The 24,170-nt window shown below is 43.3% G+C and overlaps 1 protein-coding gene across 1 annotated transcript; it reads right to left on the reverse strand.

The window, feature by feature from the left end:
* Positions 1-1,488: 1,488 nt before the first annotated feature.
* Positions 1,489-21,615, reverse strand: LOC114794442 (homeobox protein aristaless-like 4). Its single transcript, XM_028986992.1, has 4 exons — positions 21,195-21,615; positions 11,065-11,381; positions 4,677-4,805; positions 1,489-3,910 (listed from the first exon to the last, which is right to left on the reverse strand). The coding sequence occupies exons 1-4, from the start codon at positions 21,589-21,591 to the stop codon at positions 3,593-3,595; spliced, it is 1,161 nt and encodes a 386-aa protein (XP_028842825.1). The 5' UTR covers positions 21,592-21,615; the 3' UTR covers positions 1,489-3,592.
* Positions 21,616-24,170: the final 2,555 nt, after the last annotated feature.

Consider the following 24,170-nt stretch of genomic DNA (forward strand, 5'->3'; position numbering starts at 1 on the left):
GAACGTATTTAGCTCGTCTGCCAGAGACCCGTCCGCGTTCGTCGTACCGGATGTTGGTGCTTTATAGTCCGTTATTGTCCGTAGTCCCCGCCACAGGCTCCTAGAGTCACTCTGTTCGAGTTGTGACTCCAGTTTCTTCCCGTAGCGCTGCTTCGCCTCCTTCACCGCTTTCCTGACGCTGTATGACGCAGCCTTGTATGGTTCCATGTCCCCGGAAGTGAGCCCCGCGTTATAGGTCGCGGTGCGAGATTTCAGAGCGTCGCGGATGGTTTTATCCACCCACGGCTTCTGATTGGGAAACGTTCTGACGATCGTTTTCTGAATGGTGTCGTCCGTTAGTTTCCCAATGAAACTCACAACCACTTCCGCAAACTCACTGATGTTTCCGGAACTACACTAGAACATGCCCCAGTCTCCTGAAGAGCGGCCACCGATTGGTCCGTCCAGCGTGCCACCTCCCTCTGAACCGGAACTTCCTGTTTAAGCCTTTGTTTGTATTTAGGCATGAGGTAGATGGCGGCGTGGTTGGATTTTCCAAATGGTGGACGAGATTGTGCCCTGTACCCGTCCTTTATGGTAGTGTAGCAATGGTCCAGTGTCCTTTCACCCCTGGTGGGGCAGGTGATGTGCTGATGAAAATTCGGCGCTGCGCGTTTGAGGCTGGCATTATTAAAATCTCCTGCCACAATAAGCGCAGCGTCCCGGTGCTGTGTTTGGTGCTGTGTGAGCGCCTCCTGCAGTTCGCCTAAGGCAGTGTCCATGTCCGCTTTCGGCGGAATGTAAGCGGCGCTGATGATGACCGATGTGAACTCCCGAGGAAGGTAAAAGGGACGACACTTTATGGACAATAGTTCCAGATTCGGCGACCACGAATGTGTCAGGGGGACAACGGAATTGCACCAGTTGCTATTTACCATCAAACACACTCCGCCTCCCCGTGTCTTCCCCGAGTTGCGTGTCCTGTCCATGCGGTGGACCGAGAAGAACTCGGCCGGCTGGATGGCGTGGTCCGGCACCGCTGGGTTCCGCCATGTCTCGGTGAAGCAGTGTTCTCCAGTGACTGGACGTTGGCGAGCAGGATGCTAGGCAGAGATGTGCTGTGTGCACGGGCCCTCAGCCTGTTCCTGACGCCGGCTCATTTTCCCCGGGGCCGCCGCTTCGCGTTGCGTCCTTTGTTCTTCCTCAGGATTTCACTCGGCCAGCTGGGATCCGGAAAAGCAGTCAAAGTCTTCGTATTGTAAGTGCATTGTATACTAATAGAAACAAGAGTGTCTCTACTGTATTTAATGCGTTGCATGGTGGTAGATTTGCCGGTGTAGGGTTGTTAAAAGAGGGTTTAAAAAACAAAAACAAACTAAACTTGAGCAGTCGCGACGGCAGCCGACCTCACCAGCGCCATCTTGATTGATGTTTGTGCATGTGACATAGTGATAATAATAATGCATGTGTGAGAGCTGTCAATCATCAGTATCCTTCATTAAAGTTTGTATTGTGGGAGACCGAAGTAATTCCACACTAACAGAAAGTTAGAGATCTTTTTTGACCTGTTGATGTAAAACCTGAGGATGCCTCAGTGTGATAAGCCTCACAGTAAACGTGTAGTGGTGTGCTTAGTGCCCTTTATGTGATCATATTGCAGTTGACATAAACAATGTTTGATTGAGGCTCCATCATTGCATGAAAAGCTTGAACAAAGAACACAGCACAACATCTTTTTCAATGTTTCAAGTTGAGTTTTATTTGTAGCATGTAGATTTTTTTGAATTAGTCTCTCTGCTGGTGTAAACAGTTTTAGATGTATAAGTGCAATAACTTATTACAAAGGACATACAAAATTATTTAAACAAGTTTACAAATATTGAAAAAAATAATTATAAGCAATACAGATAGTGTAGCCTGCCGCTATTAAACTTACTAAAATGTTTTAAATCTGATTAATAATTCCAAAAAATAAGCACAAAAATACTTAAAACACTGAAACCCATTCTTTTCTTTCAGTGTTGGAAGCATAACTGGTCGCCATTTTTTAAAATGCACATGCTTTATGAAAACATCTTCAACTATGGTTCAGTAGTATCAAAATGGAGTGAGGACCAGTGCAGAACAAAAACTGAAGGGAGATGTTGTGGCAGTTGAGCTGTCTCCTGGGATTTGGAGTGTATTATCTGTGGACTGGAGGGACGTTAAGGGACATTCAGGCCGCAGTTGTAGCAGAAATAACAACTCCTATCCCCTCAGGGTCGTTTTTCTGCTTCTGTTTGAAGTGGCAGTAAAGAAAATCATCTAACCAGGTTTCTCTCCTCAGCTGACTCTGTCACAGAGCATTATTCTGACACTAGTCAAGTTGAGTTAATAATATCAAGAAGGACACTAATGGCTTGATTTTAAGTGGGAGTGTCTATAAAAAACAGAGTCTGGTTTCCATTTGGCTGTTTCAGTCGAAGACAGAGTATCAGGTTTGGCCCTAAATTTGAAGCAGGTTTGTTTCGCCCGTATCAGCATCTGATAAAGCCAACCCCTCCCAAAAACACAGAGGATAATTAAGTTTCCCCTCTTCACTCACATCATCACTGGGTGACCTGCAATGCTGGTCAGCTTGTGACATGTCCTAGTGCTTCCAAATTCCGCAGCTGAGCTGCAGTGGGGGCGAGTATTCCACCCTGTCCAGCTCTCCGCTCGAAGGGAAACCGGACACCAACCCTGGAGGCCAGGAAACGAATGAAGTCAGCCACAGGTCCCAGCTGCGATGGCCGAGGCTGACTTCCCATCCCCTGGTCCTGATGGGCACTGGGCAGCGCTCTGCCTTGCATGTGGCCATTTCCTGCCCTTGCTGTGATTGTGATTTTATGTCGATGCAGGTAAAGCGAACCTTCCTGTTTTTTTGGGGAATGAGGCCTGACGGTTCGCCTGTCCAATGGCGATGGAGACTGGCTCCCTGAACCGGTGTTGAAGGCCTGCCACTGTGTGTTATTGCTGACTTTGGGGGAGGAGCGGCTGCTACAGCTTCAGGTTTCTTGTTACACCAGGACCCATACTGGCATCATGAAGAGCCGGGACCCTCCGAGACGCCGTCTGAGAGGAAGTGACTTGTTCGCTCTAAATCACTGCTGATTTGATGTCTGCTGGGCCATATGTGACACTTCTGGGTGGGTGGGGGAGGTGCGAGCCAGAGCACTGACCTTAAAGGTCACTTTCAAAATGCTTCCAGTACACAAAATGTGTGCTGTTCCATCAGAATTAAAGTTCCTGGATGGTAGCTGCAGAGTCCATGGGCTGGGACAGGGGGCAGGGATTTTTGGCTTGGCTGGACTTAACAGTAACATGTACAACCATAGAAAAGAAAGCCAGTAAAATAGTGCAGGCATTAGTCTTTCTCCTGCAGGAGACGCTTTTATGTTGCTGACTGAGCTCCCCTCCTTGCAGCCTGACAGAATGACCCCCACTCCATTCCCCACAATCCCCCTCTCTCAAGACAGATAAATACAGAAACTCAGTCAGCGTCAGGCACCTTTTAAGCACCCAGCGTATTCCTCCTGTGTCAGTTCAGTTTGTTTGTTAGCTTTATTTGGTGAGAAGATCCCTGGGTACAGCATCATGTGGTCCAGGAGATGGCAGCACTGTGCTCCTTGGCCTTCATGCGCAGCGTGGCGATGCTGGAAGACTTGCGATCAGGGTTGACGTTGAGGTCGTAGCCATTGATGGCCTCACCCATGCCAGGGCTCCCGAACAAGCTGCCCATGTGTGTCTGTCCCATGTGACTGCCTGTGCTGGGCATGCCCAGGAAGTCAGAGACCCCACTGGCTGCATGAGGGTGGGGGGTCATGCAGGGTGGGACGGTGTCACAGGGGATCACACAGCCAGGCACTGGAGAAGCAGCATTGCTTCCACTGATCCATGACGGGTTCTGCATCTGAAAGAAAATAAGCAACAATGTCCTTCACACTGAATTCTCAAGCAAATCGTAATGGCCTTAGTGATTGAAATTAAGTAAAACACTGTTTACTGTCAGAGGCTATTCTGGGAACTTGCGTCAAACGCTGAAGTCACAGTAAAGTCCTTCACTGAAGTACAGAGAACAAAATCTCCTGCTGGATTGTTCATTTTTCCCAGTTGGAAACTGAATGCAGCATTAAGTCAACAGTAAATAGCCACCTATCAACGAACACTTACTCTCTTACCCCCATTTAATGTCGCCATTCCTTTGGAAGGCGGGAGGAAACCCACGTCAATGTGAGGGTGCAATTTATTCTTTTTATCATTGTGGTACACAGCCATAGACATAAACACTAGATATTAACAACCTTCAGTAAGAGTCCACTTTCTTACTCAGAAGGCCACCGCTGGCCCGAGCCTGTTCACAGGTGGACTCCAGTTAAGATGCAGAAACATCTCAAGGTTGATCAGGGGAGCTCAATTTTGAGCTTCATGGCAAAGGCTGTGAATCCTTATGTGTTTTCTCCAGTTTTTTATTTTTAATACATTTGCCAAAACCTGTCATGTTGGCATTATGGGGTATTGTGTGTAGAATTCTGAGGAAAAAATTATATAAATCCATTTTGGAATAAGGCTCTAAAACATAACAAAATGTGAGAAAAGTGATGCACTGTAAATACTTTACGGATGCATTCTACTGCATTACAGGAAACAGCTGTAGGACAGTGCCTGGGGTGACATACCTGTGCATAGTTCTCTGGTCGGGTAAGCAGGGGCAATTCGTAGGCAGAGGAGAAGTGGGTACGGACCTGCTGCATCTGCCCAAAGCGCTCCCTCTTCCTCCATTTCGCCCGGCGGTTCTGGAACCATACCTAGAACAACATGAGTTGAAAGAACTTCAGCTGCCTGTTTATATGTGGGTTATATAGAGGAGCTCTACTGCTCTACCTGTCTTTAGGGATCTTTTAAATAGCCTATATGTGAGAAATGCTTTTAAATGCTTATATGCCTATATGTGAACCAAAAACAGAAACGCCCAGCCATCTACATGATGCTAAAAACAATGTGATTTATCAGGCCAGAACTCCTTCATCCACCATCCCTTGCTCTGTGGTCCAGTTATGATGCTCACTTGCACATTGTTGTCACTTTTGGTGGTTGACATGGGCCAGCATGGGCAGCCTGACTGGTCTGCAACTATGTAGCACCATGCACAACAAACTGACATCTGTTACTGGGCAGTGGTGGCCTGACAGTTAAGGACCCTGACCCATAATCAGAAGGCTGACGGTTCAAATCCTGAGCAATGTGCCATCCCCAAACACTGCTCCCAGGGTGCCACTCATGGCTGCCCACTGCTTCCTCCGGGGATGGGTTAAATGCAGAGGATACATTTCACTGTGTGCACTTGGTGCTGTGCTGTGGTGTCTCACATGTGACAACTAATCACTTTCACCTTTCATCTGAACCTGCATTATGACTGCATCAAAAATAATTGGGTTCACTGGTTGTCCTAATAATATATCCAGGCCTCATTTTAACCAGATTATCAGTGTTATTCAATGTTTTGGCAGGAAGTTTTTTTGTCAAAATGTCATATTAGTGATTTTTTTGTGATCATCTGCCGCAGAATGTCTGTGAAGTGATCTAGAACAGACCACGGGGGGGCGGATTCATACATTGATCTAAACCAGAAAATCCATGAGAAAATTCTGTCCGATGGGCCGAGTCAGAGTGAAGAGAGGCAAGAGTGAGGAGGGTCATAAATTATCCTGCACTTGAAAGCTCCATCCACAGGTTTCAAGGCTGACGTCTTTTAATCTGCTGTCCACGCTCGGCTATTTATGCCCGGCGGTGAACTCTCCCCCTGCCTGCACAGGTCCGGTCCGACGGCTTTGATTCAGGCTCTTCTGCTTCCCCTCAGCCAACGGCTGCTGGCTGTACAGCGCTCCAGGGGCCGCTGCTGCCCATTAATCACCCCAAAGCCACGGCCATGCAGGAAAGCACAGTCATAGCTTTTACCCCCAAAAATCCATGTTCCATTTCACTGCGTTAAGATGGAAGCATGTTTGAAATATTTTATTCTCTGCTTGTAATGAGAGTAACTTTCATGGTCTTAGTGTGTTGTACTCTGTTTATTACCTAAACTTGATGTTGCTCCAGTTTGTCTTTGTCTCCTATACTTTTACCAGACAACCTTATCCAGAGCAACTTACAATTAGTAGTGACATGGACAGTACCCCAGTAAGTAAGTGGGACAGTAACAAGGTAAATGAAATTCATTACTATATTTAAAGATTGTGTTCTGAGTGACAGAACCAAGAATTAAATTTCATATTTTCAAAATATAGATCCACCAAAAAAAGACCAAGAGTTGCAGATTCCAACCAGCATTCAGCAAACAAAAACATTGATTTGGGACAGAGCTGTTTGTGTAAAAAATTAATACACCTGGGTGTTCTAATAAGAAACAGTTTTGCAACAGTTATGTCACTACAAAGTAATGGCAGAGGGAAAAACAGGTTTAGAACAGATACGTGCAAAACCTCTCGACCCCTTTCAAAAAAAAAAATTTAAATGACATCCAAAATAAACTGAAAATATCTCAGCAACTGCAGGGTAAATTAGTATAATTTTATCACTATCAAAATGACACTTATGAGATTCCTGCAGTTATTCAGCCATCTGAAAGGGGATTTGGAAATTTTAAACATTCCATAGTACAGCATCTTCGCCATAACCTGAATCAAAAATATTGCTGTAAGTAAAGACCATAGAGGACAAAATCTATTTGGATGGCAACTTAATAATAGGAAGGAAGTTGGGATGAGACCAGATGTTATGATCTTATTAATGATGGATGATGGGATGGATTAACACATTGAAGCATTATGGAAGGATTTGGATCCAGCGAACAGGTGGTTGGGTTGGATGAAGTGACATAACATAAAAGATCGTGTATTTTTCTTGTTATATATGTTAATTCATGTAAGTCTTACACTAGCAAAAAATGCATATTGCTGCACTCAGCACCAGTTTAAAATAATTCCAGTGTGTTAGTCTTAATGTGTGAGGCACAGTTACAATAAGCATGAGTTTTCCTGCACATAGCATATGAACTTTAAGTTGTGATAACATGTTAATCTTCAATGTAAAATAATTAAATTTTAGCTGACAACAGCTGTTTTATTCTATACTGAATAGAATTTTACATTCGGGTCCTGCTTTTCAGCACCTCCGCATACCTCCATGCTGCTGCTGCTTCTGCTGCATCATGGAAGTGATTTGTATGATGGATGTTCAGCTGAAGTCATGGCTTGTGGGTTATGCTTTGCTGTTGTGCACGCAGGGACCGCACATAAACGGCATGGGGAGGAGCACATGTGTAAGAAGCCCTTCCAAAAACTCCGAGGGGCTTATGGGGAAAAGAAGGAATGTGGGAAGATGCAAAATGTGGGTAATATCAGAGCTGGGAAAATATTACGGATTTAGGTCAGTATCACTGTGTGAGATTTGTGCGTAAATGTGAACACTGGTGTTGGGAGGAGTCCTCTGAAAACAAAGAGTCATATGGAGCCAGATTCCAGCAGATCTGCACGTCTGAGACACCAGCCTTAATAAACGAAAGGTAATAATATGATCTGGGGCAATGGTGGCCAAGTGGGTAAGGAACCCAACCTGCCAAGGTTGTTGCACTATGACAACTTGATTAAGTTTAATAGCCTTATATATGATTATAGATGAAATTGACATGCACAAACTCAAAACTCTATCTCTCTCCCCACACTGACATACACTATATACACACATGCATGCCCTCAAATATGCCTTCTTTATTTGACAGCTGTTGGCACACAGCACAGGCCGGGTTTATGGATGTTTGCGCTTTTAATGTGGAAGAGTGCAATCCCCCCTCACTCAGAGAATATTACATTTTATTAGGGCTTCCTTTCATCCGCCATATTACACTCTGGCCTCAAGTCTTAAAAACAAAACCACAAATCATTTCACTTTTTAACTAAATATGAAATGCTCTTCCCGCGGTGGCGCGTCTGGTTGCTGTGTGTGGATCAGTGAAGCCTGTGAGAAGGCAGCAGTGGAGGGATGGAGTTATATAGTGTCATTCTGGGTTAGCCCAAAGCCCACATTGCAATTTATACGGTCAATCCTAGGGCTATATGTTGCATATGTTGAACTCAGAAGAAGAAGAAACATCACACCAAGCTGCAAGATTACTGAAGCCACACCAGCAGAACTGGGTGAGCAGAGGATTCTTCACGAGGACGATGACAGGAGGAAATCAACTGAAACCGAAATGAGACGCTCTCCTACCCACACATGCGAATCAGCATCAAAGAAATCTTGCAGCCTGGCTATTTATGAATTTAATATTTTCATACAGTCCTTCAGTTGTAATTTTATCTAATAACGTTCCCAAATTTGACCAATAATGGTGGCATGCTAGGGTCTATGTTAATGTTCTGTGCACTTTTTTGTGCAAGATTTTATTGTTTTGTGGAAAAGTGATAAGGAACAACATATTTATTTTGTAATCCTGGGAAGAGTGCTTTTTATTCTCACTAGAACAAAAACAGATTTCACAATTTCACAACTTGCATTGCAAGTTTCCACTGCAACCATTTTCCTCAAAAAAAAAAAATCCTGGAAGGAAAGTTTTAATAATTCAATGTGAGGTAGATTGGATATCATAACAGAAAAACAGAAGATATCATCATATACTTGATTAGATATGCATGTGGCATAGTTTTAAATTTGCTGATATTTTTCAAGTGCAGTGTGACGCTGGTCTCCCTGTCTTGCTGACATGTCTCCTCCTTTTTTCCTCCTTTTTAACTTGTGGAGGAAGTGTGGATATTGGAAAGTGAGATGGGAGAATGTTCAAACTGGGGCTTGTTTTCATTTCATGTTTAATTTCCTGATGCCTAAACCCCCGGCTCTCCCCAGCTGCCCTCCACGACCTCTTATGAGCTCACAGACAAGAGAAGCCAGAGTAACGCACACACACACACACACACATCACATCGACATTTACAATTATTCACACGCTTGCAGGCACACACTGCCTTAACATTTATCTGGTACTGTTCACTAACTATTGTCTCCCACACACACACACACACACACACACACACACACACTCGGCACAGTCTTTCCAAGCTTTCTTTGAACAGCAACTGTGAAAATGAAAAAAAAAAATGAATCCGGGCCAAATGTTTGGGAGGAGAGATCATCAGGGAACAGCACAAGCTTCTCTCTGTCCCTGGAGTCTCCAACAACAGAACATGCAGAAATGTTACCAACAGCTCAGATTGAAAGTGTGTGTGTTGAGTATTGAGTATTGACCTGTATTTCAAAGCATGTCGTGCTTTTTTCATGTACTTGCTGTCTTCATGCACTTTATATTTAAAACCACGCACTTGATGCAGAACTGTATAAACGCAGCAGCTACCCAACAACCCCATTAAAACCACAAATTTATGTTCCCAAGCTGAGAGACGGAGCGAGAGACGCTTTGAAGTCCGACTGACTGACTTTAGCCTCGCTCTATGTGATAAACGGCGTCTGCTGTCGCTGAGACGCAACCTTTCCCTGACCCAAAAGGTACGGGGCGTTTCCCATCAAATATTCATTCGTGAGAATGATATTGTTTAATGTAAACAAATACACCAAATGCGAGGTTTCACTCCGGATTGCGTAGGCCTGTTAGGTATGCTTTTTGAAATACGGGTCAAACCCCACTGTAACTCTGGCTGCTGTCAGCCCGCCGGTTTAACTCGATTCATCTGGAGGGATGGACGCTCTCGTTTGGACGCCAAATGAATGCAGTTATTTTACTGTAGGTCTGAAAGGACGGCCAGGCGCCCTCGCCTGACTGTGTACGCCAGCGTGTGGGGAAATTGAACGTGGCACCTGAAAGTGTTTTTTATCCCCCCGTCGCGTGACTCTGCCGATCTTTTTTTCTCTCTCTCTTCAAACGCCATGCAGCGAGGTAGCCTGAACATGCGCCGGCGCTTTCCAAAAACGTTTGACCTTTGGCCTCTTGGTTGGGTCTGGAGCTCGTTGAGGGGTCCTGCACTTCAATCACCATCCCACACGAACGCAGACCCACCCATCCGCCGCCACAGCAGAGCCGGCTGCCAATCACCTCCTCAACGTTGTTCTCAGCACTGCTGCCGGCTGGACTGAAATGGACTCATTTTTGAAAATTGTTTCTAAAAATGTTCCAAACTGTTGCTTTTTGCTGCCTCGGCTTGTACCAGATCTTGCTGACTAGCACAACCGTACCTCCTGAGAGCAACAACTGCTGCTTATGTTTTTACAGCCATCCATTAGCATCCATTATTGCTGGAGGAATGTAGTTAATGTGAACTCAGCGCCAGTCGCTGGACGGGTGCGTCATCCCCGAGGAATTTGCCAACAGATCCACCTCAGATTCACAGACTAGTTCCAAGCGAGCATCCCACGGTCCTGCTTAATATAACCCAGAACCTGGTCATCAAACTGCCCACAAGCTGAATACAATCACTCAGGAAATATGTTGCCAGCTTGAGAAATTAACCGCAAAAAATCATATTCAGGGGCGGCTTTCTCACTGAGCATCCAGAGGTGGCAGAACAACACGACTCCACAACCACTATTCTCAGACTGGTATGAAGCAAAGTGCAACACACTTGCGCCAGAACCCACCAATGAAGGATGTCAACAATATTCTTTCAGTGCATCTTAAAGTTTCATTTGTATTCCTCCACATTGTTTTTTAAAATCTGTGATGGATTTTGCATTGGTCAAGTTATCGTAAATCATGACAAAATGTCTTGAAAGTGAAGTGGTTGTGAGACACTGCAGAACAGCACACAGTGAAACAACGGAACGCGTCCTCTGCATTTAACCATTCACCCTGAGTGAGCAGTGGGCAGCCATGACAGGTGCCTGGGGAGCAGTGTGTGGGGACGGTGCTTTGCTCAGTGGCACCTCAGTTGCACCTTGGTGGAACGAACCGGCAACGCTTCCTTAACCACTAGGCCACCAATGCCCGGGGAGCAATTTGCATTCAGAAAGAGACTTCCAGTTATTGACTGGACCTGGAGATGTAAGATCTGCTGGACATACCTGCACACGGGCCTCAGTGAGGTCGGTCCTCAGCGCCAGCTGCTCTCGGGCGTACACGTCTGGGTAGTGGGTCTTCTGAAACACCTTCTCCAGCTCCTCCAGCTGGTAGCTGGTGAAGGTCGTCCGGTTTCGTCTCTTCTTGCCCTTGTTGCTCTCGGCCTCATTCTTGTCCAGGGGACTGGTCAGCTCGGAACCTGGCCGCCCCTCCGGGACCTTCCCCTCCGGACCTTTTGTGCTCAGGTAGCTGCTGTCCATCCCTGTGGGGTCAGATTGGTTTGAGGGCAACTCAGCGTCTGTCAGCCCAGTGCTTTCTTTACCTGGAAATTAGAAAAAAAAGCTTTTAGGCATCATAAAAGATTGCATGTTTAAGAATAACCTCAAACAGATACTCTCAGATAGTCTCAGATAGTCTCAGAGCAATACTACCTGTGAATATCAATGAACAATAAAGTAAATACATAACAATACTCAGGGCTGAATATTGTCTAAGGTTTTCCTAAAACAGGTTCATACATTTTTGTCAATGCTGAAATGCATGAATCATTTTATAAATGATGAAATCTGATGCCTTCTTGTCCAGTCTGTTCTGCACAAGAGTGCCCTTGAACACAAAAAATGGATTTTGTGCATTTCGGCGCAGCCAGTAAAGACATCCAGCATGGCTGCTACTAAAGCATTTGGCAGAGCAAATTACTTCAGAATCCCTAATTTGGTCATATATAAATATAATAGCATTTCTAAAAATTAACGTTGTTAGCTTGTGTTCATTAGAAGCTGTTTTAGCATCTAGAAGAAGTTCATTCCACCACCTAGGATCCAAGACAGAGAAGAGGCTCAAGGAACCTTGTTGATGGTTACAGACGTCAAGCACATACCAATGGAAAACGCTTGCTGCATTTTACCTGTGTCCATGCATGATCAGATAGCACTGCACCTAGTGCCAGGTCAAAAACAGAGCCCTTTCTTTTTAATCCGATATTAAATATTGTACCATATTGCAATATAATCAAGTCATGAGTTGCACTGATGTGAATTTATAACATCAGACATCTGACAGGATCTGAAAATCAGAGTTAGCACTAGTGTTAACAGAGTGTATCACCCTGAATCATTGATTCAGTCAAAAATGATCCTGCACACAAAAAACCCACAACTTTCTTAATGGAGGAAATAGAGAGGATTTATGGAAAAGTAAGGTGAGTTGCTGATTGTTTTTATTTCATGACCCCAAGTAAGCATCAGTCCACCTGAATTCAAAAGACCCCTGGACTCCATTTACTGTGCTCCTTCTGACCTCCATGTCCACCCCTCAGTACACAACATTCCTTTTGTCACCTTTGATTTCATGGACTGCCGTTTTGTCACAGACCTCTCTTTATCCTTGTCGGGAAATACAGTTTTTCTGTCTGAATTGGAGCGTTCATGCTGTGTACGCAAAGGCAGGAGTAAATAAATCATCCCGAATGGGGTCTGGTTTGAATTTAGAGGATCCAGAATATGGGGGACTGACACGGCTTCTTGGGTTTTAAAGATAAAGGCTGCATTTGGCAAGGTTTTATTTACCCCTCGTGTTTTACCTATTGCTCTGATCCAAATGAATTTGCCTAAAATGAATCTGAATCTTTGGAAAATGTTGGCAGCTACGTTGACTCCTACACCGTTTTGGTCACCCTAGGTATCACCCGCAAATCAAACAGGAGCCTATTTTCTCACTGCACATAAGGCACTGTAAAACTGATTTTTTTTTTTTCAAATAAATCAAGTGCTTGAAGATTCTTTAGTTCTTTGTATTAAAAAGCCATTTCTCATTTTATTTAAATGCCCGTGAAAAAACAGAGTAGCCCTTTTAATTATTTTACTTAGAGGAAATCTAAGGCTGGACATGGGTCTGATTTAAAATGACATGGTAGCTCTACTCTGCTGTCAGAATGTTGAACTGAAGTAATGCTGAGCCAAAATCAAACAGTGGATTTGGCCTGGTGTTTATCCAGAAGAAGATGTCCATGTCTCGCATTAGTCGTGCACAAAAACCCTGCCTGTTGCCGTTTTTGTAATGTTTTCTAAAAAAAAAAAAAAAAGAAATATGAAAATACCATAGAGCGCATGTTGCAGGCAGGCACAAGATTTTAATTATGATGGTTTACAGTGCAGACTTGGAATCCATAGCATGGTTATGGGGTGAGTGCAGGACAGAAAAATACATTATTTTCTGTGTGCTTCTCTGATCTGTACGGGTTGAGAAGGAGAAGAAGCACCTCACGAATTGCAGCTGAAAGTGCTTTCATACAAAGAGTCAAAAATAGTACTAATACAAATAGAAAAACTCAAATAAAAAAGAAACATGTTAAAATAATAGTCAGGATTTAAAAATAATCAACATTAAACTAATTTGAAGAACAATAGGCTGGAACATGCCGCATGGAAATAAAACTAAATCCAACTCCAATTCTTTTACAAAATCCCCCTTTCACTCGGCGAGAAAAAGAGAAAATCCTGCCGCAGGCAGGTTGTAGAGGATAACTCGACCGTCTCCCGCTGTTTCAGAATGTTGAAATGGGTTTGGACTAAACCATCTTTCTTAAAAAAAAATGTACACCAACAACCATTCATTTAAAATAAAAAGTGATTAATATGTGGCCTTGTATTTATTATGTCGGTTTTAGGTGCGCTTATCAAGTGGTGCTGCTGGGCTGTGTTCAGTCTACCAGCTCGAATGCTCAGAAGAGGATTCCTGTTCAGGCAGAGCAGAGATGCTTGTGGGGAACGTTTCAGATCCCCACCCTTCGAACGCAGCGATAACTCTGCTGCGCCACACAACAAGGTTTTTGAAACTGAACCAGTTTGCATTCTTCTGTCCGGAGCCAGTTTTTTTTTTTTTTTTTTTGCCGGAAAAAAGTATAGTCTGGATTTGATAGCTTTTCCCTAAACACTGAGAGGCCAGAGCGATCCGGAAAGATGTGCGCTGTTCTGTTCTCCATATGAGGTGCAGACCGCTTTTAAAGCCACTGTTCCTGAATTCTGGATTATGTACGTGGCCTGTATTTGTAGGCAGACCCTTTGAATTAGGAAAGGTCGAATGTTTATTGGGGTCAGCCATTTAATCACTGTTAGAAACAAGAGGAAAACATCAAAGTGTAATTTAACTGGCTGTTAAGCGGCAGGACGCCCCCTCAGCTTTTATGGAATGTGATTGGTAGGGTCAGCTAATGGCAAATTAAAGAAACACTATAAATTAGGGGTGCGCCAGGGAGGGGTTAATGGCCCGCCACTCTGAAATGAAAAAAAAAAGTCCTGTTTAACACACGTACAGTACACCACTTTCAATTAGGAGCTCAAAACTGATTAATATGAATAATCTATGTATGAACAATATTTTTTATTACTATCAAACTGCAAACTGAAGACCGGGATTTACTGGTTGTGCCGTTCATGGAAGACGGAATGTGATCGTTGCAGGGTTCTCAGCCTGGTTCTGGACTAGGGCTGGTGTACTAGCAGCAGCATATGTGGGAGAGACACAGGTAAGTTTCCAGATGTTTCCGAGGGAAGATGCATGCCAGCAGATCGAGCAGGAATGCAGTCTTCATGGGGAAGCAGGGAAGTGTTTCCGTTAACACTGCAGTCTGATGGATGGCCTGACGTGTGCCACAGAGAACCATGTGCACAGCTGTCACCGTGTGTAGTGCCACTGAGCACAGTGCTGTGTTCTATGCATGGTGCTTGAACACTAGTGCAAGGTCAGGCATCCTCAGAATTTGTTGCCGTGCAATTATTTCTGTCACCCAGCACACTGTCTATAATGGCAGAGACTAAACTGGGAGGGGCCTGATGATTGGCAAGTCTCCTGGATGCCACTTCCTCGTCCTGGATCATTTAAACATGTGTCTGTCAATGTCACAAACATCATTAAAGATCAGGTTTCTTTTTTAAATTATGTAAATCCTGTGGGTAATATTTAATTGACACTTTTTAAGTTCCCTTAAACATTTGACAAGAAGTAAGTCTTTGGTTACAAATAGTTTAATTAAAAAAAAAACATTTCTAATTACCCATTTAAATAATTTCTTATCATAAAACATAATGACTACTATATACTGTAATTACCATTTACAGGTAATTTAGGAATATGAACTTCACAACTATTTGTAATGAGTTTTGCTGCACTTATTCTATAGTGCTCTAGAGGAACATTACAGTATGAATCCTGAACCATTTACTCTGAACACAGGAGAGAAAGGTAGCCTCTTCGAACAGCATGTTATAGTGCATCCGTTTACAAACTGTAACCAACTTTTCTATGATACCGAAGTGAAAGTGATTAGTTGTCACATGTGACAACACAGCACAGCACCCAGCGAAATGTGTCCCCTGCTTTTAACCATCACCCTTAGTGACCAGTGGGTGGGGATTGGTGCCTTGGGATTCGAACCGGCAACCTTCTGATTACGGTTCTGTTTCCCTACCCACTAGGCCACCACTCTGGAGGCTGGGGACATTCAGTCTCATCGGCTCTGAAGTCAAATATTCCACTGTTGTGACAGATGCAATTAACCTCGCCTTTAACCTTGGTCCTGAAAATGCAGATCATTCTCAGTATACATTGCTTTTGTGTGTTTAAAGGTTGTGTAGCTATTATTATTAATATCATATTGGGAATAAAACTGCCTCCTGTGAAAAGTAATTCAATAGCTTAAACCGTTCTGGCCATAATTGTGGCACTCAGAGAGACATAAGCTGCTCTTCCTCATGCACTCCATTAGGAGTGTCCTCTTTGGACACTCACCTTTCGATGGCCTTATTTCATACACAACAGTAAGGGAGGCATACTTCCATTCTGCCTGCGGCCTGCACCCTGCACCACTTCTCCTAATGGCTCGTGGCTGTCAAGGGTACGGCTCAGATCATTTAAACCCCTTCACCATCACCTCCTTCTCTTTTTTCAATCAGCTGAAAAAGTCTGCCGCCACTCTTTATGGCTTCTAATGATGCTTAAGCTGCTGGAGCAGAAATACGTTCCTGCGCCCCCAGTTCCATTTGGCTCAGGGTCAGGCGCCGCCGTCCAGCATGAACATAATGACCAGGTACTGTGATGAAGGGCCATACGCATACGCTCGACACACACAAACACACCTGCATGTCTGTCATTATGGAGCGTGTGTCTCATCTCCTCTAGAGGCAAGGTTACGTAAACCAGCCACTCGTTGTGTGTCGTTTTTTGGGAGGTGGATGAATAATGGGTTGCGTGAACACATCTGCCCCGGATTAATGCGAGGTCTCCTGATGGGCCCAGCGCATTCCAGCCGACTCGCGAGCGCTCGATCACTCCTAGCGACTCGACTCCCTTCAGCTACGGCCTGCGGGCAAGCGCCGCGTAACACCAGCATTGCAGCTTAATGGTTTAACCCCGTAATAAAAGGTTGTTCAGTTCCAGATCTGCAAGGGCACCACCACCTCAAAGGTCACTGTTTACTACACTATCACAGCCATAAAGAGTCTCTCCAGCCATTTTAACCCAACCATTCATGCCCGCTACTCCTGCGAAGCAAAGATGGATTCGTGTATACTGAGGAAAATATCTTTTTTTCACTAATTTCCCTGTTTGTGCCCATGGAACTACATACATAGACTTCTATAAAGTACTGTTCTAGTTCTACTGACTAAAAATCTAAAATTACTGTTACTATAATGCTGAAGAGCCAACTCTACCCCAAGTCCCCCTTCTAGCTGCATTAAAAAGAAAGCATAAATGACCTTCAAGTGCACAAATCTATGTAGGAAATACTGCAGTGCAGTCCAACAGGGGTGAGAATAAAAGCAGAACTTGCCTTCAGATTTGTAAACACATATTCTTCTTCCTGGAAATATGGTATTTATATTGGTGCTATAAAAACAGCCAAATACATTAACATTAATGCCAGCTGTTATACACAGTGGCACAGCACATACAATCTCTGTGTATTTGTACATTTAAAAGGAAGTTACTAAAATTATTTTTACTTAGGTAGCAAGGTTTATGTTGTACTTTTACATAAATTGTGCTCAGGTTATTGGTATTTTTACAGAGTAGTCAATTTCTTTCAATCGATGAAAATACAGTTGCAAGGTAAAAACTAAAATTTATATGAGACATTGTTGGTTTCAGGCAAGATAAGTGGTCCAGACACACTACTGCTTTTTTATCCATGCATCCATTCTCCGATCAATAAAATCAGAACTGAAGCTGCAGGTACCTGAGGAACTTTTAATGGCTGATGAAGGTATAAAGGCGTTTGTGTTTCTTTTGGAAAAGCCCCATTAATAATAATTGATAATTGATGTGTGAACCAAGCCGAGTGAGGTGTTAAAATCACACTGTCCCATGACAGAGGGGCTGAAATCCTGGCTGCAGTGAAAAATGCTTCCACTTCATCCTTCAACTATAAACAGGCCCTCGGTTGGGACTCCGCCCTTCATTTTAAGCTCATTTGTCGGTTGTTATTTTTTGCTTCTCTGTTGGATGGATGAACGGAGTGCAGAGTTTTAGGCTGGCACCAGATTCTCAAATATGTCTGGGTCATTAAAGATCTTTATGGATCATTATCGCTCCTGCTCATTACAGCCTGGCAGCCGCAAATCATTCACTTCCCACACAGCCCTACCAGTCCTGCTACGACACCACCACTGCACCCTGGAGTGCGACCTTTAACCCTGAGTTGCTTCAGCAGCAGTGGTGGACAATACAGCAGTGGCGGACAAAATCAGAGACTAAGTACAGTGAATCTGTAAACTTTTCACAGCACATCACTTTTTACACATTTTCTTTTGTTTCAGCCTTATTCCAAAAATAATTAAATGCATTTTCCCTCAGAATTCTACATGCAACACCCCATAATGGCAACGTGAAAACAAGTTTACTTGAGGTTTTGGCAAATGTATAAAAATTAAAAAATTGAAAAACTTTTCAAAAATTTGTCGATGCCACAAGCTTGGCACACCTATCCTTGGCCAGTTTCACCCAGCACATCTCAACGGTTGTAACGGTGAAAGACGAACCATCACCCGAGTTCAGGAGCACTCTGGAGCAGTTTTTTATGCAGGATGTGTCTGTACATTGCTGCAGTCATCTGACTAGTCTCCCTGTTCCTGCAGCAGATAAACATCCTCACAGCATGATGCTGCCACCACCATGCTTCATTGTAGGGATGGTATTAGCCTGGTGATGAGTGGTGCCTGGTTTCCTACCAACCTTACACCTTACATTCATACCAAAAGGGTTCAATCTCTGTCTCATCATTTCATGGACTGAGAGGGATTCAGGTGCGTGGCCGGCCAGGTAGAGGTGGTTTGGAACTTCTTCCACTTATGGATGACCATCTGGGACCTTCAAAGCAGCAGAAACTTTTCTGTAATCTTCCCCAGATTTGTGCCTCAAGATAATCCTGTCTCTGAGGTCTCCAGACAATTTCTTTGACTTCATGCTTGGTTTGTGCTCTGACGTGAACAGTTAACTGTGGGACCTTATGTAGAAGGTGTGTGACTTTCCAAATCAGGTCCAATCAACTGTTTTTTCCACAGTTGGACTCCAATTAAGCTGCTGAAACATCTCAAGAATGATCAGAGTAAACAGGAGGCACCTAAGCTTCATGCAAAAGGCTGTGAATACTTATGTACATGTGTTTTGTCAGATTTTTTTAGTTTTTATAAATTTGCTAAAACCTTCACATTGTCATTAATTTTGAGAGGAAAATTAATTTAATGTATTTTTGAATAAAGCTGTGACATAACAAAATGTGGAAAATGTGATGCCCTGTGAATACTTTCCGGACGCATTGTACATCATGGAGATGCATCAAATGTTCAGGGCTCTTTTCTGATGTGCACCTCATACACTTCCACAATGTCACCTGTCAATCAACCAATTACTGTGTTTAATGACAGCAATTCACCCATTTAATATTATCAGCAATCAATATTCAACAGTTTCTGTTCATGTTCTCTTTATGTAAAATAATAAATGAATTAATACTATAATAAAATATAACTATATATTGCAATATAATATTAAAGGATTTCAGGTGGAATTGTGAATGGAATCAGTGTGTGAAACCTGCCAGATTTGACTGTCATAATATGCATGATATTCTGACAGTGCCTTGATGATTTAGTTGTGTACACACACTTTACACCGCGGCCCGATCTGCGCTCAACACACACGTTACACCCGATCTGCCTTCAACACATACACACACTTTACACCGCGGCCCGATCTGCCTTCAACACACACACTTTACACCCGATCTGCCTTCAACACATACACACACATACACACACTTTACACCGCGGCCCTATCTGCCTTCAACACATACACACATATAAACACTTTACACCGCGGCCCGATTTGCCTTCAACACACACACTTTACACCCGATCTGCCTTCAACACATACACACACATACACACACTTTACACCGCGGCCCGATCTGCCTTCAACACACACACTTTACACCCGATCTGCCTTCAACACATACACACATATACACACACTTTACACCGCGGCCCTATCTATTTCTTTAATAATATTATATTAAAAATTATACTAATACATACATACATCACTATACGTAATAATGATACATAATTATATGCATAATTGTTCTTATTAAAGAACAATTTTATTCTTATTTTTTCATTTTATTTTACCCCATCCGAGGTGCATGACGGGTTACTGCTGATTGTCCCGTTTTCATTGGTTCATACCTGAGTGATATATGCGGGATGAAAGCGCTGAATTTACTAAACATATTCATATTCAATAATCGTGATAATAATAATGGGGATATTCAATTTCTTATTCGAAATATTATAATACTTCTTATAACATTTAGAGGTCTTCAACTTCAAACATCGTTTTTCAGATATTCAAACATCGTTTTCAGAATTCTGATGGGATATTTTGAATGAAGAAATTAAATTCGATGTTATATTACACGTCATATTTATTTCGGAGATTTTTTACCAATTTAAGCGCAGAAAAGTCCTTCGCTACCTGCGTGTCGGTACTGAGTTCCGTCGGTTCTGTTCGTTTTTTCTTCTCTAATTCTCTCTCGAGAATATTCTACTCTCACACTCACAGTGTTCCAGAAATAAAATCCTAGTCCGGAGACCTACCAGCAATAATAAACCAGATGAAAAGTATATGAGGTGGGGATTTATTACTCGAAAACAAACTTCTTATGACAGCATTCAGAACCCGGCCACTTCTTCACAGCCACAAAACCTGCTTCTGATCTGTTGTGAAAGACGGAAACGATATGTCGTTTTTACAAATTAATATCTTCCTCCCTCTTTACTCTGACACCACCAAATACTATCTAGTTATTAATTTAGCAATTATGAAATTGTCTACATGTGAGTAAATTAAAGGGCTGAGAATGTGGAGAAGGTTAAAGCATCTCACAGAACACAGAGAGAGTATGGGACAACTTCAAACGTACCAAGACATGGCCGTCCACCTAAACTGGCAAGGAGAGCATTCATCAGAGAAGCAAAAGGTTCATGGTAACTCTGGAGGACCTGCGGAGAAGTTTTCCGTATTTATGGAAGAGAGGTGAGAAGATCACCAACTCCACAAACCTGACCTTTATGGAAGAGTGGTGAGAAGATCACCAACTCCATAAACCTGGCGCTACATACAGGTCAACTGTGGAAGAAAACCTGCAAAAGACTCCAGGACAAGGACCCTGAACAGAGCTACAGAGGTACGGTGGAATAACTGGGTTAGAATGGACCAGCCCAAGCCCAGACCTATATTCTAATCACAATCCGTTGCTGATTTGGACGATCTCCACCTGATCTGACTGAACAGGAGACATTTCCTCCCACTTGACAATTCTGTGCTATACTGTCACATAAAATCCCAGTAAAGCACAAGTAAGTCACGAGTAACGTGGAAAAGTGCAGTGAATACTTCGGTGTGATGTGATGGGTGGTTGAAACCCCACTTACTACCATCGTGTCCCCGGGGGGGGGACTGTCCCTGTTAATACTGATTGTAAGTCGCTTTGGATACGTGCCGTAAAGGCTCAGTAACGCAGTACATGCACCTCCATCACGAGTCCGCGGGAGTAAAGCAGGAGTAGAGAAAGTCTGACCGTAGCAGGCGAGGAGCGCTCCGTCCTGTCCTCCGTCCTGTCCAGCTTTGGCGGCCGGCGGCGGGGGCTTGATCGCGGGTCTGTGCATGAAGAGCGGAGCCTCGGCGTCCGGCTGGAGGGGGCTGCGCGCCTGCGCCCTGCCGGGGAGGAACGTCCTGAACGGGACCCCGGGCGGGGACCCCGCCGACGGGCTGAAGTAGGAATCCATGGCCGTCATGTCGCAGTACGAGACGCACGGGTCCGCGTTCATTTCCACAGCATGAAAGCCCCGGTGGGTTGGCTGGCCGCGCGACACGCGAGTGGAAATATCACTGACGTGCGGACCTGAAGGAGAGCAATGCTCTGCTCTGTCCCCCCTGGAGCCGGAGGAGGAGGTGACAAGTCTTGCCGGGACCATGAGGGGTCACGTGAGGCCAAGATGCATGGGTGACCCGGCAACAAGCTTTTAACGCAGCCATCATATTCCAGTTATGATCCATAATTCTGTCTGATCATTGTGAAAATTTCAGGAAAGATTACGGTCATAAATGGAATTAATCTTAATTCATTTCTTAATTACAGACATACATTCCATCATTAGCAGAATGCTCGCCGTTTTAAATAAAAAATTAAAGATGTTAAACGTTGCTTTTTATTTTATTTTAATGACTATCCCATAGCGATATTTAATTAGCTACATAATGCATATATAAGGACGCTTATATACTTTTTCGATCTGTAGCAACAGCCTTTTTTTACGCTACATTTATAATAATTAATGACTTTAGAAGTTCGTGGCGTGAAGATATTCTGAAGATAATCCGAATCATATTCTGAATCATTTACCATTTTAACAAAACGATTCGTTCATTTCGGGTATTTCTGCTGAAAATGTACAAATTTTATAAAATGTTACTATTGAACTTCCTTTTTAATTTATGAAAAATGAAAAACAATTAAGAGGAGCGGAGTGACGGAGCGTTTGTCGCTGTTTTTTTGGGGACTTGAAGGGTGGGGCCGCACCCGTCAAGCCCACAACAAATCCCGCTTATTAGGAGGAGCAGATAAGAGTCGCGCAGCTCGGCAGCATCTGGTCCCCACCACACACACACACACACACACACACACACACACACACACACACACTTTATAAATGACTTTCTCTTTGTTTGTGCATGTCAGTTTAATTTGCTGTTATATAGCAACATTAAGGATGTATATTTATTATTAATATTATGAAAATGTAATTTGATGTAAGAAGTAAACATTTCAGTCAGTATAAGTAGAATGTAAAGTCTTTGTTTAAATGTGAAATTGTCATTGGCTGCATTGGAACTATTTGGCAAAACATTAAAGCACTAACAGTTTAATAGCATATGTGTATTGTGATATTAATAATCAATGTAATGTGCTTATATTTGTGTTGAATGGTAATGATGTTTGTGTGTAATAATTAAAAGCAGCCACGCCCCCAGACTCACCAGCATTATTATTACAGAGACCCGCAGCCAAATTGCCTACAGAAGAATACTGGACCTGTCCAACCCTCCAGCAGATTTATTAATAATACGTTGTCAATCTAATAAATACAGCAGCTGAAGAAAAAAAACAAGTGAAATCTTCCAAGGAGCTCCTGGAGTGCTAAAAAGTACAAATAAAAAAGGAGCATTTGCTACCAAAAATTTATTGAAAAAAAAAGAAATATATTATTTTTTTAAATAATGTGTTATTATCAAGGTAAGGATTTTTTTTTTTATTTACATTGAAGTTGCCTGTAGATTTCTTATATTTTCACACACAGTGACAAGGTTACAATGAAGCTACAATGGAGGGAAATGGTAGAGACCACCTGCTCTTCTGCTTTTCTTCTTTATTTGTCTAGCAGTTCGTTCGTAGCAGTAAACCGTGTCGTATTCACCGAGAGCCGCTTTAATTCACAACAGGCGTCACAAGCCAAAGACACATTTATTTCACTGGCAACGCATGTATGAATTTCTGAGGGTTCCTCTGCAGGATCTGGAAGGGCAGAGCATGAGAATTCGATTACAGAGCGGGACAACAAGGTCCAGGTAGAGCATTCTGACCGCTGCAGGCAGAAAGCTCTTATTTCCCCGCTTCAAGCCGAGTGTGAAAACCCCGGCACCCCCACGGGGCACAGATCCGCCACTTTCCTCCCGCTCTGCATCCAGAACAGACCCCAAGAATCTGCACTATTCTTTAATTATGGCGTTGGGATCTCTGAGTCATGTGATGGAATTTATGTTGAAAATTGGTAAGGCAGAACAATGGGTAAAGTGACATCATTTTTCATTTTACTTTTTAATCTGACACAATAATGTATTGTTGAGTGTGACATTAAAATGTAGCCAAAAGTCACAGAAAAGGTCTGTCCACGTTTTAGTAAAAAGAATGTTGAAAACAAGCATATTTTGTAAAATTGTATATTTTTTTGCAGAGCACATTCTTCTGGATTTCTGTAGAGTGCTCCTGCTGGTGTCAGTTCACTATGTTTACTGCTCCATTAATACAGACGATAAAAAAGGAACATTGACTCTGTGAAGCCACATCAGGCCCAGCCGGGCACATCAGCTCAGTCGAAGAAGTGATGGTGGGGTGCCAGTAGCCTAGCGGGTAACATACGCGCCTAAAAAAAACCAGAAGACCCAGGTTCAAACCCCACTCACTACAATTGTGTCCCTGAGCATGATACTTGACCCCGAGTGTCTCCAGGGGGACTGTCCCAGGGTGACTGATTGTAAGTCGGTCTGTTAAATGCCTTAAAATGAAATTTACATGATGGTATTTTTGTGGAAAAAAAGGTTGTCCACCACATCCAGCATCGCTATCTTCCCCACATTCAGGTTTCACCTCCCAAGCTATTCCAAACCTTCCTCTGTAAAGCTGAGAGGTCTGAGAATAAACATCATAAAGATCAGTGAAAGGTTGACATTACTGAAGTCTGTAGGAGATGTTCAGGGTTTTATACGTTTTGAAAAA

The sequence above is a fragment of the Denticeps clupeoides genome, chromosome 7, assembly GCF_900700375.1.
Source record: "Denticeps clupeoides chromosome 7, fDenClu1.1, whole genome shotgun sequence".
NCBI classification, from domain to species: domain Eukaryota; kingdom Metazoa; phylum Chordata; class Actinopteri; order Clupeiformes; family Denticipitidae; genus Denticeps; species Denticeps clupeoides.

Bases quoted from the DNA above. Each gene is read 5' to 3' on its own strand.
- LOC114794442 (XM_028986992.1), bottom strand. From the start codon at position 21,591: ATGGTCCCGGCAAGACTTGTCACCTCCTCCTCCGGCTCCAGGGGGGAC. The intron at 11,382-21,194 runs GTCAGACTTTCT...TCTAATTTCCAG, and splicing joins AGCGCTCCTCGCCTGCTACG to GTAAAGAAAGCACTGGGCTG. The intron at 4,806-11,064 runs GTATGTCCAGCA...ATGTTGTTCTAG, and splicing joins TCACTGAGGCCCGTGTGCAG to GTATGGTTCCAGAACCGCCG.